This window comes from Lissotriton vulgaris, chromosome 4_1 (genome assembly GCF_964263255.1).
Source record: "Lissotriton vulgaris chromosome 4_1, aLisVul1.2, whole genome shotgun sequence".
Taxonomy (NCBI): domain Eukaryota; kingdom Metazoa; phylum Chordata; class Amphibia; order Caudata; family Salamandridae; genus Lissotriton; species Lissotriton vulgaris.
The window spans coordinates 1,583,189,840-1,583,203,672 of NC_141691.1; the positions used below are offsets into that span (position 1 = coordinate 1,583,189,840).

The 13,833-nt window shown below is 43.6% G+C and overlaps 1 protein-coding gene across 2 annotated transcripts in view; it reads left to right on the forward strand.

Annotated features, from left to right (window-relative positions):
* TRIM55 (tripartite motif containing 55) overlaps positions 1-13,564 on the forward strand; it is a 490,854-nt gene extending 477,290 nt beyond the window's left edge. For both annotated transcript variants that reach the window (XM_086965810.1, XM_086965813.1), the window contains one exon: positions 11,229-13,564. In XM_086965810.1, the coding sequence (XP_086821936.1) occupies positions 11,229-11,351 (123 nt within the window). In that variant the 3' untranslated portion in view covers positions 11,352-13,564. The remainder of the gene's footprint in view (positions 1-11,228) is intronic.
* Positions 13,565-13,833: the final 269 nt, after the last annotated feature.

Below are 13,833 nucleotides of genomic sequence, written 5' to 3' on the forward strand. Positions count from 1 at the left end.
GTAGGGCCTTGAATGCAGGGCCTGTCGGCAGGCCGGACTTTGCGGCAATCTGTATATTGTGCACAGCCAAAGGCCGTGCACAGTGAGGGGTAGGCCTAGTTAGGTAAGGTAATAACATTTTTCTTTATGCTAAGAAGCCCTAGATATTCACAGAAACAACTAAGGCAAAAATGACGCTATAGTTAGGTGTAGTAATATTAGCTTACTTTACATTAAACAAAAAAAGCTGAGAAATTTACTGGAAAAAGCAAAGGTTAAAGGGACGTAACAGTTAGGTAAAATTGTCAGTTAAAATGTTACATTTTAAACTAAAAAACACTAAAATACACCAGTTATAGTTTACTGAAGTAACTGTAACTTTGGCCTTCGCCATGCAATGCCTATGACCTCATCTAGTATAAAGCTATGGCATCATTCATAATATCACTATTGATAACTGAAATGACATCTGTGAGAAATGTGGATTATTATAATGTGTGGTTGTGCAATGTCACTGTGTAATATTGACACAAATCCATATCCGGTACATTCATGTTTGTTTATAAAACTTTAGCTCATTCCTGGGTAGATGTGACTAAGAACAGTCCGACTTTTTGAGAGGAACAACTTAATATAAATCCAAGACCAATTTATAAATGTGGTTCTATTTTTACCTTCTAATAGACACCTCAATGACAAAAATTCACTGGAACATATGAACTTTTAAAGAATCAATAAATCACTGCTTGTCACTCAGTGCCATAAGTCTTTGTAATTTACTGCATTCGCAGTTTAGAGTTAGCTTTGATAAGCAACTTGATACCAGCTCTATAGGCACTATGGGGTATGCCAACTCCTATAGGGAACCAGTCACAGGGACCAATCGGGTCCAGGGGGACAGTTACCTGTCAGTTTTAACAGTTTCCAGTCCAGTCCAGTTCTGAATCCTTAAGTCAAATTGCCATTGACGACTATGGCATGGTCCTGATGCAAGCGATAAAGGATGCTTTGAAGATGCTGAGTATGCTGAGCTAGTGCGGTGGATCTTCCTGCGACCCCTCTACCCCTTGGTTCTCGAGCTCGGGTGCCGATATCGCATAATGCCCAGGTATTTTCCAGTGCTGGTCCGGTTGTCATTAGCCCCCTGGTCTCCAGTTGCTGCAAAACCAATGTTTTTTTTTAACTGGTGATAACTTTCTTGCAGGGCGACCAAAGTCCACTCTGATGACTCTCCTGGATTGAGCAGACTCGGGGCAAATTGTGAGGGTCAGGACTTGGCCACCCATGCTGCACCTCAAGAACCAGCATTGTTCAGGCTTCTTGGTGCTGAGCTTTCAAGGGTGCCAGCTTCTCAGCTTTTATGTCCTTGTGGCTGTAACAGGGAGGCAGCCAACTGCCACCTGGAGTCAGTTCCTCTGTAGGGGACACATGGGTAACTTTTCTACAAGTAGGGCATTGCAGGCACAGACCACTCTTTGTTAGTTCGGAGGTTTAGCAGGTGCAGTTCAGACTTTGGTGCAGCCTCTGTTGATCCCAGGAGCAGCAGGGCAGTCCTTCTTTGGTCTTCTCTCCAGTACAGATGTTATCTGAGGTCTGGGTGCCAGGGGTGACACTTTATGCCTGCTATGCCCTCATGGGGTGGTTGTATCTAACTAGCCAATAAACCAACAGGTCCCCTCCTGCCTGATCAATCAATCAATCAGAATTTATAAAGCGCAGCAAATCGCGCATGTGAGTCTCATGGTGCTGGAGTGCTAGCTGCTTCTCGGTGCTCTTTTCATTTGAACAGCCAGGTCTTAAGTCCTTTCCTGAATTCCTGGAACAATGAGATAGTCCTGAGGTGCAGGGGAAGGTCATTCCAGGCTTTGGCCTCCAGGTGAAAGATGGAGGGTCTGTTGGCTCAGCGGATTCTGGGGTTGTCTGTGATGAAGAGGGAGGCGGATTGCAGGTGTCTATTTGGTTAATGGAAGGTCATTTGTTTGTTGATACAAATACAAGATGATGGACAGAGCGCTGAAACTTTTGAGACACCCACCCCCAGTCACAGATCAGGGTTGAATCCATCATCGTTCTTTAGCTCACTTCACCACCACCGTTCAGACCCAGCCATATGCAAATCAGTCTTGACCCTGTGCCTCATGGGAACAGTCCAGACTGAACTGCCAAGCCAGGTCTTCTGGATGAAATTGAGGTGGCATATGTTTCTATAAGTTAGCCCCCAATACTCATCTGGGACCCTGTGCTTTCTCAGAGGTACATCATAAGCAGAAATTCCCTTGTCCATATCATCTCCCACCACATAACTGGGTACAAGATCTTGTGGTTTGTGGACCCTCACCTCTCCAGGGCACACTGGTGGTATGTTGATGGATTCTGAAGTTTGACTGGATTTGAGCTCCAGCTCTTTCATGTCCTTCTCATGCTCCAGCTGTAATTTCCCTTCAGCCATATACCCCCTCTCGGACTCAGCTTTTTCTTTGGCCAGGGCTCTCTCTGCCTCAGCCCTTCTCTCCTCTTCTTCCGCCTTTTATCCAGCCAGGGTAGGCCCCAATTTCCTTTCAGTTCTCAGAGTACTTTTAGCTAAAAATATTATAAGTCCCAAGTTTTATATGTTGGCTCTCTGTGAACCTTTAGCAGCTCTTCCAAGGGTCCAGCACTGGACAGGCACCACTTGGAGAGTCTGAGCTATCACAGGTTGTGTCCAGGTGCAGGTTCAAGATGGTTGGAGCCATTTGTGTCGCTGAGACTCTGATCAGTAGGTCAGTGAACTACCCCTTGAAGTCACTCTGGTAGTCCGGGTTTCAAGAAGTGGAACAGGGCTCAAGTGGCAGGGAATGACTCTGGGGGTTCAAGGCAGGCTTCAGGCAGCAGAGAAGTCCTTCCTGGTGCAGCAAATCAGTATTCTGAAGTACACTGTAGGCCACAGCAGTGATAGGCACTGAGAGTCCTTCAGCAGGTCCAGAAATTGAACTGAAGAGTATGTCTGAGGGTTATACCTGGAGTCCTCCATTTGAAGTGGTTGGGATTTCCTCTCTCCCCAGCCCTGCCTCCAGCTTGAGTACAGGAACAATGAGGTAGTGTGAAGTCCCTTGTGTGAAAGCAGGACACAACCTATGGAATTGCAAGTAGGGTTGTGCCAAGCTCTGACTCCCCATCCTGCCAGCAATGGCCCAGCCAGGCACATCTAATTCACTGTATTGTGTGGCTGTCTGGAAGGAATATATAAAGCTCAACTGCTAACTACACCCAGTCATGTGACCCAGGAACAAGCTGCAGGCACAAAATTGCAACGGCAGGGAAATACCAGCTTTCAAAATGCAGCATTTTCAAAATTGTGACTTAAAATCCAATTTTACCATTAAAGATGATTTTAAATTATACTTTCTTAGATTCCTAACACTAATTTCCTACCTGCTCCTAATCACAAGTTAGCACTTATTAAATGTAATAAGTCAACAGAATATTATCCTATGGGACAGGTAATCCTTATAGTAGTGAAAATCTAATTGAGGGGATTTCCCTACCAGGACATGTAAAACTTTAAATTACATGTCCAACTTTTTAATTAAAATGAGGGCTTTCAGTTTTTTGGTATTTTTTTTTAACATTTTCCATCTGGATTTATCAACATTTTTTTTTTGCTATCTAATTGGTATTTTTGCATATTTATTTTGTTATTTGAGAAAACATGGAGATGTAAATTGCATATTTCTATGTATCAAAAAGAACTAGCTACTAAAGACTTTTATATAGGGCTCTGGAATATCTTGTCAGGTGGCACCTGTTTGGTGTCATCATGAAGCCCTCACCCACCAACCTGGTTGGTGGCACGCTTCATCATCGGGCCCACCCAGGGACACCTATTGTGTCCCGGGTGTGCTTCAACGCCTGGTTGCAGCGGAACAGGTATTTTACTGAGAGTGCAGTGTAGTGAAAGGTGGAGTGAGATTAAAACGGCTTGTATATTTCTACCATTATTTAACTGATAAGCATGCGCTCATACTCTGATACCTTTCACCTTTCAGCTAATTAACAAGAAGCACCATTTTCTGTATTTTTTCTGCTTTTAATAATAAATATGGACAGTAAACACATTGTTTTCTGTCTGTATTCATCCATAAGAATCAGTAAAAATGGAAAACTGGGAGCCTTAATTATAATGCATCCTGCCTTATGGGTTGTCTTTGGCCTACCTTAGGAATGACGTGTGTAATAAAAGAGGAGATTAAGGCTTGGCAAGGGGGGTATTTTGTCAAGTCGAACTGGTAATTTAAAACTTCATTCAGGCTGCAGTCACAGACCTGGCACATGATTTAAGGGGCTACTTAAGTGGATGGCAATAAGTGCTGCAGGCCACTAATAGCATTTAATTCTGGACAAAAATAGGAGGGTGAAGGCAAAATGTTTGGGAGGCGACCACCCTAAATCTAACTGGTCTAACATTCACTTTCAAGCTTGTTTTTAAGTAAATTTCTGACTTTTTTGTTTTTGCAAAGTAAGATAATATTATGATACCTAACTATAACACCACTTTAACCTTTGGTTTTTCATTTTATTTCTTGAACTTTTTACGTCAATTAATATTTTATTACCATATGTAAGGCTAACATACTTCTGCACATGGCCTTTGGCCTTTAGCAGCATGGGAATGGCACTAGGGCCTGGCCTATGGCCAGTTCCTGCAACCAACCCCATGCAGGCAGCCAAACTCCTACCACGCCATCCCTTCACCTGTTCGCGACAACCCACTGCAGACACTCAGGTCCCACCCCACAAGACTCTGGCAGAAGGCAGCGCTGTCCTGTGCTTCCATAGGATACCCTCAGGAGTCCAGTATTATCGCTATCTCCTGTGGGACACCCACAGGATTGTGGAAACCCAAAATAAAATATTTTTTTTACATTTTGCCCCAGAGAGGGTCCCTCTGGGACTCCCCATACAGTCCAGTTGGTCAGGTTACCCCCTACCCTGCCCCTTCCACCTTATTTTTCTTTATGACATAGGAAGCAAGGGGGGTCATTAGGATGACGGGCGGACTTTGTCCGCCCGCCATCCTATCGTGAAATGGGACCGTCTGCCATAAGGGCGGAGGTCCCATGGGGGCCATTAGGATGCGCCCTGCAGAGTGGCGGGCGCATCCTGCATACCTGACATTGTGGTGGGCGGTGCACTCAGCACCGCCCACCACAATGCCAGGAAGGCATATCGTGCACTTCCATGCACAACAAGGCAGGCACTGCGCGGTGCCTGCCATGTTGTGCATGGAACTCCAGGGGGTACCCCCATTGTGTAGCCCCCAGAGTCCCTGGGGGCCCGCAACAGGGTCCCGCAAGGAATTCCCGCATGTTTCCGCACCCATAGTAATATGGCTGGCGGTGTCTAACAGACACCGCCACCATATTAAACTCTTTTCCACCCGGTCAACTTGTTGACCGGGCGAAAAAGCGGTGGATGGAAAGACTGTCCGCCGCAGTCCCCCCGCCATAGTAATATGGCGGGGGAAATGTGTGGCGGTCAGGGACAGATGGCGGTGGCGATCTGCCCAGACTCTGTGTCCTAAAATGGCGCTACAACATTTCTCTTCATGCTGCAGGGAAAAATACCCCTCGACCAGTCCCATTGCTATATTATTTGAAGTTGTATGATTGCCCGATTCTCGTGAGCTTCAGCAAACTGGATATGCAACATTTTTTAACCATCATTTCTCAAAAAGTATTGAACAAATTTTTACCAATTCACAAAAACCACACTTTCTGGACCAAGGTCTAACTTTGTGCCAAATTTGGTGTAATTCCGTTCAAGCCTTTTTCACATTAGCAGTGTTCAATTTTTGTATGGGAAATTGCATGGGGAAATTATTGCATTTTTAGACTTCCAGGTTTTCTGATCCCCCAACTTGCCACGAAAAAGCAGAGGCTGATGAATTGTTTTTGGAAAGTTTCTGCAAAGATTCATCTAACAGCACCAAACTTATTAGCAAACCAAAAACTTTCTTTCTATTGTAACTAGGTCCTTACAATAACTACCTTGTGACGACCGCCTCTGTGAGATATATATGCATATATATATGCGTTTTTATCCCCTAATAAACCCTTCCGTGACTTCATAACCCCTCCTTGAGTGCTGCATCTTTTCTTTGAACCTTGAAAAGTTTGAGCGTAATATATATATATATATATATATATATATATATATATATATATACATGTATATATATATTTATATTACCTATTTTCCATAAGAAACCCGCAATATTCTACTTCCAATAACTTTGGCGCTGGTCGACGAATCTTCGTGAAATTTTCAAAACTTATGGCCCGCTCCGGTCCGCTCCTATCCTGAAAGTTTCACAGTGATTCGTTATGCAGGTGTCAAGAAAAAAGGGGGTCCCAAAACATGTTTTCCCCATGCAATTTCCCATAGGAACCTTTAGCCGCAGCTACAGCCCGAACTGCTGAACGGAATTACACCAAATTTATCAAAAAGATAGCTCTTGGTTCAGAGTCTTGCCTTTTTGTTAAATGGTGTAAATCCATTCAGTAGTGGCTGAGAAAATCAAAAGTTAAATCATGTATATATCTATTGCCATGCAGGATCCGCGCACACTCCCAATGACAAGCTGTATGCTAATTAGCTGTCAACACTCCAAACCACGAAGTGTTGGCAGTCATCTTGTGCCTCGGTAGAACCGAGGCACAAGAAAACAGAAGAAAAAACATGCAACACGCAAAAAGGGGGCAGGGTAGAAACACCCTGAGCCCCTAGGCCTGCTCAGGGGGTCCCACAAGGACCCCCAAGGCCCCAAAAATTATTATTATTTTTTAAATATCAAGATCCGCGCAGGGTGCGTAAATCCTGCAGATATAATGAAGCGTGGGCTCCTGCACTTCGTTGGTAATTAGCCACTGGGGGGGCAAATCCAGGTGGCAATGAAAGAATTAGGTGGGGGGCCCAGAGGGGCCCCCAGCCCCACGGACCACCACCCCCCAGGGCTTTATCAGAAAATGTGCAGGGGCTCATAGCCCCTCCAAGCTGCGGGGACCGCCACCCCTGGGGCTTTATAAAACAATGTGGGGACTCATAGCCCCCCCAGCCCCAGGGACCGCCACCCCCCGGGGCTTTGAAAATAACAGGGTGGTGGGATCAAAGGTCCCCCCAAGCCTCGGGGACCACCACCCCCCCGGGGCTTTATCACAATATATGTGGGGTGCCCACGACCCAACCGCAGCCCCGGGGACCGCCACCCCCGAAGCTTGTTTTTTGATACATCTTTTTAAAAAACCTGTGTGGGGGACTTGAGCCCCCCACATGCCCTAGGGACCGTCACCTCCCCAGGGCTCTACATAATCAAAATAGGGGGGTCTGTGACGGACCCCCTAGCCCCAGGGACCACCACCTCCCCATGTTTTTGGAAATGGTGGGAGGGGGGCTGCGCGGCCCAAAACAACAAAAATCCAATCTGTATAACCGGAGCTACGAATGTTTAAATTATAAATTGAAATATAGTGCGACTGTGATGGAACGTGGGTTGGATATACCTTGAATGCATCCATGTCGATGATAGTGCAGTGAGCAGTGGAGGCAGAGTGCCGCTGCCTAACTTTACAATGAAGGTGATGTGTGGGTTTCGAGCTGCACAAAGTCGAGATACATCGGGAATGGAGAAGATGCAATGAGCAGCTGATGAAGCGATGTCCTCAATACTTACAGTAATACAGTGTCATCAAGAGAGGCACCGGTTATGAGCCACGCAAAGTCAGAGATGCATCAAGAAGTCGGCAAAGCGATATACTCGATCCTCGCAGCGATGCGTCATGGTCGAGGGAGATGCATCGGTTCTGAGTAGTGCAATGGCATTGATGCGTTGATTTTTGTTGGAGCAGCACTTTATTCCCAATTCCAAGGGCCCAGCACTGGGTTGGCACCAATTGGCAGGAAAAGAGATGTAGCAAGCATAGTCCAGGTGCTGTATCACTGCAAATTGGAGTATTTAAAGTCCCTGAGACGTAGAACGGGGCAAGCCAGCATTGCCTTGTTGTCACTCTGCGTTTAAGTGATTGGGCCATAGGGTAGCAGGGCAGCACACAGAAAAGCAATTCTTCCAGAGCAACAGTCCAGCTGTGTGGCAGTCCTTTTGCAGCACATCAGTTCCTCCTGGCAGTCTTCACAGTTCGAGTAGTGTACTATAGTGGTAGGGTCAGAACTCCAGTTCCTAAACTCAGTGTTGCCTTATGAAGTATGCATGACTTGCACAGAGTTCCTTTCTCTCTGCCCTGGCTCAATACTCACTACAGGGGTATAGAGCCCTTTGTTTGGGGACAGAACACAGCCTATTTAGGTGTAAGTGCCAGTTGCTCCCTCCCATCCTGCCCAGGATGGCCCATCAGGATGTGAATGGCCCAACAGGCACACCTAAGCTCCCTTTGTGTGTGGCTGTGGTGAGGGAATTTACAAAGTCCTGCTGTCACCCACCCCAGATGTGTTTTGGAGACAGGCTGCAGACACATAGGGCTAAAGGCAGAAAAATGCAATGTTTATAAAAGTGCTATTTTTAAAAGGGTAATGATAAAAGTGGCTTTACAAGTAAAGAGGATTCATAATTACCATTCCAGTAATATAAAACAGGACAGATCTACTTATTCTCAGTCAGCAATTACAGTGTATAAATTGTAATAAGGAACTCCCAATGTTAACCTATGAGAGGGGTATGACTCACTGTAGTAAAAAACGAATTTGCGTGTTTTTCACTACAAGGACTTGCAAAACGTAAAAGTACATGTTCTACCTTTTGATTACACAACATCCTTCCCTATGGCCTATCTAGGCCCTACCTTAAGAGTGACTTAATATGTAACACAACAGAAGTTTAAGGTTTGGCAAGGGGTTTTAAATGCCAAGACTACATGGTAGTGTAAACTGCCCAAACAGGCACTGCAGTGGGAAGCCTTAGACATGTTGAAAGGGCTACTTAAGTAGGTGGTACAATCAATGCTTCAGCCCACTAGTAGCATTTAAGTTACAGGCCCTGGGCACACTGTACTAGGGACTTATAGGTAAATTAAATACACCAATTGTTGAAAATTCAATCAAACCATGTTTAAGGGAGAGAGCACATGCACTTTAGCACTGGTTGGCAATGTTAAAGCACTCAGGCATATTCACAAGCCCCTATCACCACCACAACGTCACTTTCAGTGATGTTGTGGTGGCGAGAGGGGCTTGGCCTTATTCACAAGGCAGCATTAAGCCACCTAACGTGGCTTAACACTGCCTTGTGAGTAGGCTCCCTTTCACACTGTGTTTAGCATGAAAGGGGCGTGCAGTGGGTGTTGTGGTGGGCGTTCCACCGCAACACCCATTGATATTTACGCTGCCCCCTATTCACAAGGGCAACGTAAATAGGAGCTAGTGCCAAACTTAAGACCAGGAAAACCCTGGTCTTAAGTTGGCGATACGAGGAGAAATGCTTTATTTCTCCTCGTTTTTGCATTTTGCACAAGGCAGCACACATGGAAAATGCAAAATGCCATCGTTTGTTTATGTACAGGAAGGTGTCCCTTCCTGTACATAAACAAACCTTTTTTTAAAAATGCAGTTTTGTAACTTACATGCGTGCTGCATGAAGCAGCACACATGTAAGTTACAAACTGGCATTTCAGGTTTGTTTATGTGCAGGAACATAAATGAACAAACCTCCCTGCTTGCAGACACCCTTGCACTCTGGTGCAAGGGTGCCTGCGATGGCGCTAAGTTGTGAATCTTCGCGCCATCGCAGGGGGAAAAGCAAGGCTGCACCATGTCCTTGTAATATGGTGCAGCCTTGCTTTTCCGAAGTGGCGGAGAGAGGTGTTAAGCCAAGAAGGCTAACGTCTCTCTCCGGCATTGCCTTGTGAATATCCCCTCAGAGTCTTAAGGCAATAAAGGAATTCAGCCAGATTAGAGGCAAGCAGGCAAAGTTTGGGGGAAGACCACCATAAGGCTGATAGGTCTAACAAAGTCACTGAGAGACATTGTAGTCTTCTTGCCCTTGCAAAGAAACATACTTATGAGTCGCTATTTGCAACTTACCTCATGATTATTAATGAGGTTGGCGGATTGCAACCCACTCCTTTTCAGTATTTTGGGAACTGAATTAATATATAGGCCCCTTCATAAAATTCCATAATGTTCCCAAAAATATTGGTCATAAAAGACAACCAGTTTTTGCGATCAGTGTATTAGTAAACCTAGCCCAGTATTCTAATTTGTAAATTGTAATCTATTTTGTATGAGTTACCGAACAAAAATCACAATTATATTTTTGGCTATTCTTTCCTAATTTTTCTGCTGTAGTTCTTTGATTTTACTTGGAGACATGGATAGACTCAGTTTCTAACACACGGACAAAACGAAGACAAAATAGCCTGCACCTGAAAGTGTGTAACGTTAATAATTTTAGATATTAGCTTGCCAGTTTTGTTGCTATCACTGTGCCAAAGTTTGAATTTAAAAAACTAGCACTTTCCCAGACAATGTGGCTTTTGATATGGAATGAGTCCAACATGTTTATCCACGCAAAATTGCTCATAAATAATCAATGGTAGATTCCGTGAAGTCCAAAAACTTAGCAAATTGCTCATTTTCTGCACTGCAAAGCTTCTAGTTTTTTGCCAACTTTTTCTTTTTGAATTGGGGGTTGTCCAGATTTCTTTTAGTACAATACTAATAGATCAAGTTGTTAAAATCCTGAATTAATCTAATTTCGCAACCGATTTGTTAATTTTTACATGAATCATTCAGTGTTTTGCTTGGTTCAAATTACTTTTCCTCATTGATCACTGTATTTGTTTAAATTTTTTTTGGGCAAAACTGTTTTAATATATGAGATCTGATAGTTGATTAGTGTGTGGAAAAAAATAACCAATCGCCTGCTTCTTCTGAGTAAATAACGTGCCCATCGATAGCCCTTTACAGTTACACATGCAGCGATGCATTTGTGCATGGGAGCTGCCAATTCTGAAAGAGAAACTTGAATTAAGTTATTCTTGATTAATGTTTAGACATCGCCTTTAAAACATACAGTCTGTAAAATCAATAACATATGTTATGTAATTTGAAGTAAGCAATGTATGCACAGATGAAGTGAGTTTGAACTGGAGATGCAGCTATAGCAAGTGCTTACCATACCTACTTACTCAAGTCCTGCACTCAACCCAATACCTCTGCATCCACTTTATGTTCCTTTAGTAATGTGTGTCCTTCTCTTGCAGACTGGATCTGAGGCTGTCTCCCCAGCAGGGACCGCTCAGGCTGCGGCAAGCAGTGAAGAGGCGAGCGGAGAGCAGGGGCGTCACCTTTTCTCCTTCTCCTGGCTGAACTCCTTGACCGACTGATAGATCTCGTGGTTGACCAGCTCTCAAAAACATTCTATTCAGAGAAGTGACTGAGTGGAGCAGGAAAGATCAGAAACAGCCTGAACTAAAGACACATCACTGTACTGAATGTTCCTTTATGGGTTAGGAATTATATATAGAGACACCTGAAAAGAGCTTCAAGTATAGGATCATTTGAGCTCAATATACCATTATCTGAGTATGAACTGAAGTAGGACTTTTATTGGCACTTGAACACATCCAACCAGATGCTTAAGTATGCTCACAGACTATCCTTTGAGTATAGGTCGCCTGTACCACACATACATTGGAGGACCCATTTGTCAATCAAGCAAACAGACCTCCACTTCCTGTAAATTTAATAAGCAATGACAAGCATCACCAGTCGAAATCAGATTCTTCATGTTTTGGGTCTCCAGATTCAGAATGTGCACTCTGAGCATATTCTCCTCCAGGTAGTCCTCCATTTAGTGCGCTGCATTTTTCTGTGACTTGCTGCTCAGTTCACTCTGACCATCAGGAACTCCTCAAGCCGAAGAGATTTCCCTCCCATACATGTTACTCAATGGAATTTTGGATCACCTTGAGCATGGCCAAAATACTTGTCATAGTTTTGAACAGAGATCAGACTGTAATAGTACACGATGGTACGACTTATCATACTTTTTTCAAAGTAAGAATGCCACGTATTAAGTTCTCGTTATAATTCGGGTTGGGATTTTTTTTTATCAGGCTCAAATCACAATGCAAATCCATAATGTTCGCCAGATCCTATTCACCTACAAAGGGTAAAAAGAAGATTAATTGTAGGCCCTACTTAACTGTTTGTGGTGGTTCACAGAGGTTTGCAGTGGTTCAGGTGATTTGGCAGTTACTTACAACGTGACGCATTTGGGAATTTCGGGCTCCAAATCTGCTCTTTTCTCTGGTTCTCATGTTTAGTGGAATAGGATAGCTTTCTTGCCTTAAACTCATTTGACCAACATTTTCACCCAGTTCGAGTTACATAAATACCAGAAAATATTTTTCTTCTGATCTCTGATGCAGCAAATTGTTTTGAAAATGGTGATATTGGTACTAGAACACTCACGCTACTAATCCACGGCAACTACCGAAAGTCAGGAGGACATGTTTGCATTTCCCCACCCAGCAGGATCCTAACCTTGGACCACAAGGGTAGGAGCCATGTCAGACTAACAGCCAAAGCAACATACAGTTAATCTAAATGGGGAGTCCTTTACAAAATAAGTTGCTGCCGTGAAACGATTCTGACCCAAAAAGATTCATGTTGGACGTTTCTGTTCCAAGCTTACTCTTCCAGTCTGCCACTGGTTACACTCTCTTGAGAAGTGTGCCAGCCACTGCTTCAATTTCACACTTTGAAATATGGTTTTATAGGTCATCCCATGAGTGATGTCACAATAGATCTCAAAACCCAAGTAAACATCATCACACAAAGGATCATTTGGGACGCTGGTTGCTGGTGATTGTTAGTGAAGCAGGACCCAGTTGAGAATAGTTTTTTTTATACTGAATGGCCCATTTAAAATGTGATTACCCAGAACCAGCTAGACCCCCCCGCCCACCATCTCACTTCTTTTCCCTCGTCTCCCAGCCCACTGCCCTTTCCCTTTACACACAGCCACACACACACACACACATACGTTTGCAAAGGTGATTTCGTTCTGTAGGGGACTGATTTACACATTCATGTTCCACTGTGTTTCATGTAGTAGGGTGCAGTGTTTTTAAGGACCCACTTGTATCATGCGTGTTAATGTTTTTCTGTGAACAAGAACTCAGGAACGTTTTTTTCCTCTTTTCATATATTTTTGATAACAAGTTTTTTAGGACATCAACATTTAGCTCAAGAAATGTTAAAAAAAATGATGCACCATGACTTAGCAGTTTTTATTTAAAAATATAGATTGTTAGACATTCTCTTACACAGCAAGATTGACCGAGCGCTGAAAGTATATATTTTATTATGGAAATGTGCACAAGGAAAAAAAAGTCGCTTAGTAATCATTTACAATGTGTTTTTCTTTCCCTCCACCCACGCAGGCGAAGAGCGTTTGCTCTGGAAGTTGTTAGAGTAACATGTATCCAATAACCACTGGTCCATCGACACATTTCTAAAAGATGCTAGAACATTTCAGTTCGAAACTATACAAAATAACTTTGAAATGGAAATAAAGGAAATTTGCTAATCACGTTGGTAATTTCATTTTTTTTGTTTTTGTTTTTAATGCACTCAAATACACTGTGTTCATGCTTATAAATGTACAACCTCTATGTCTGAAGCTATATAAAAATAAAGAAATGATATCAGAGCAGCACTATGATACATAATACTGTGAGTGTTGTGCTAATTACAGGGGCCAGAGCTCTCAGTTTGCCCCATGTCAGCTGTGAGGAAGTCTATGGCACCAAAATACAGAGTTATACGTTAGCGACCTGCACACACATCAACTTCACAAAA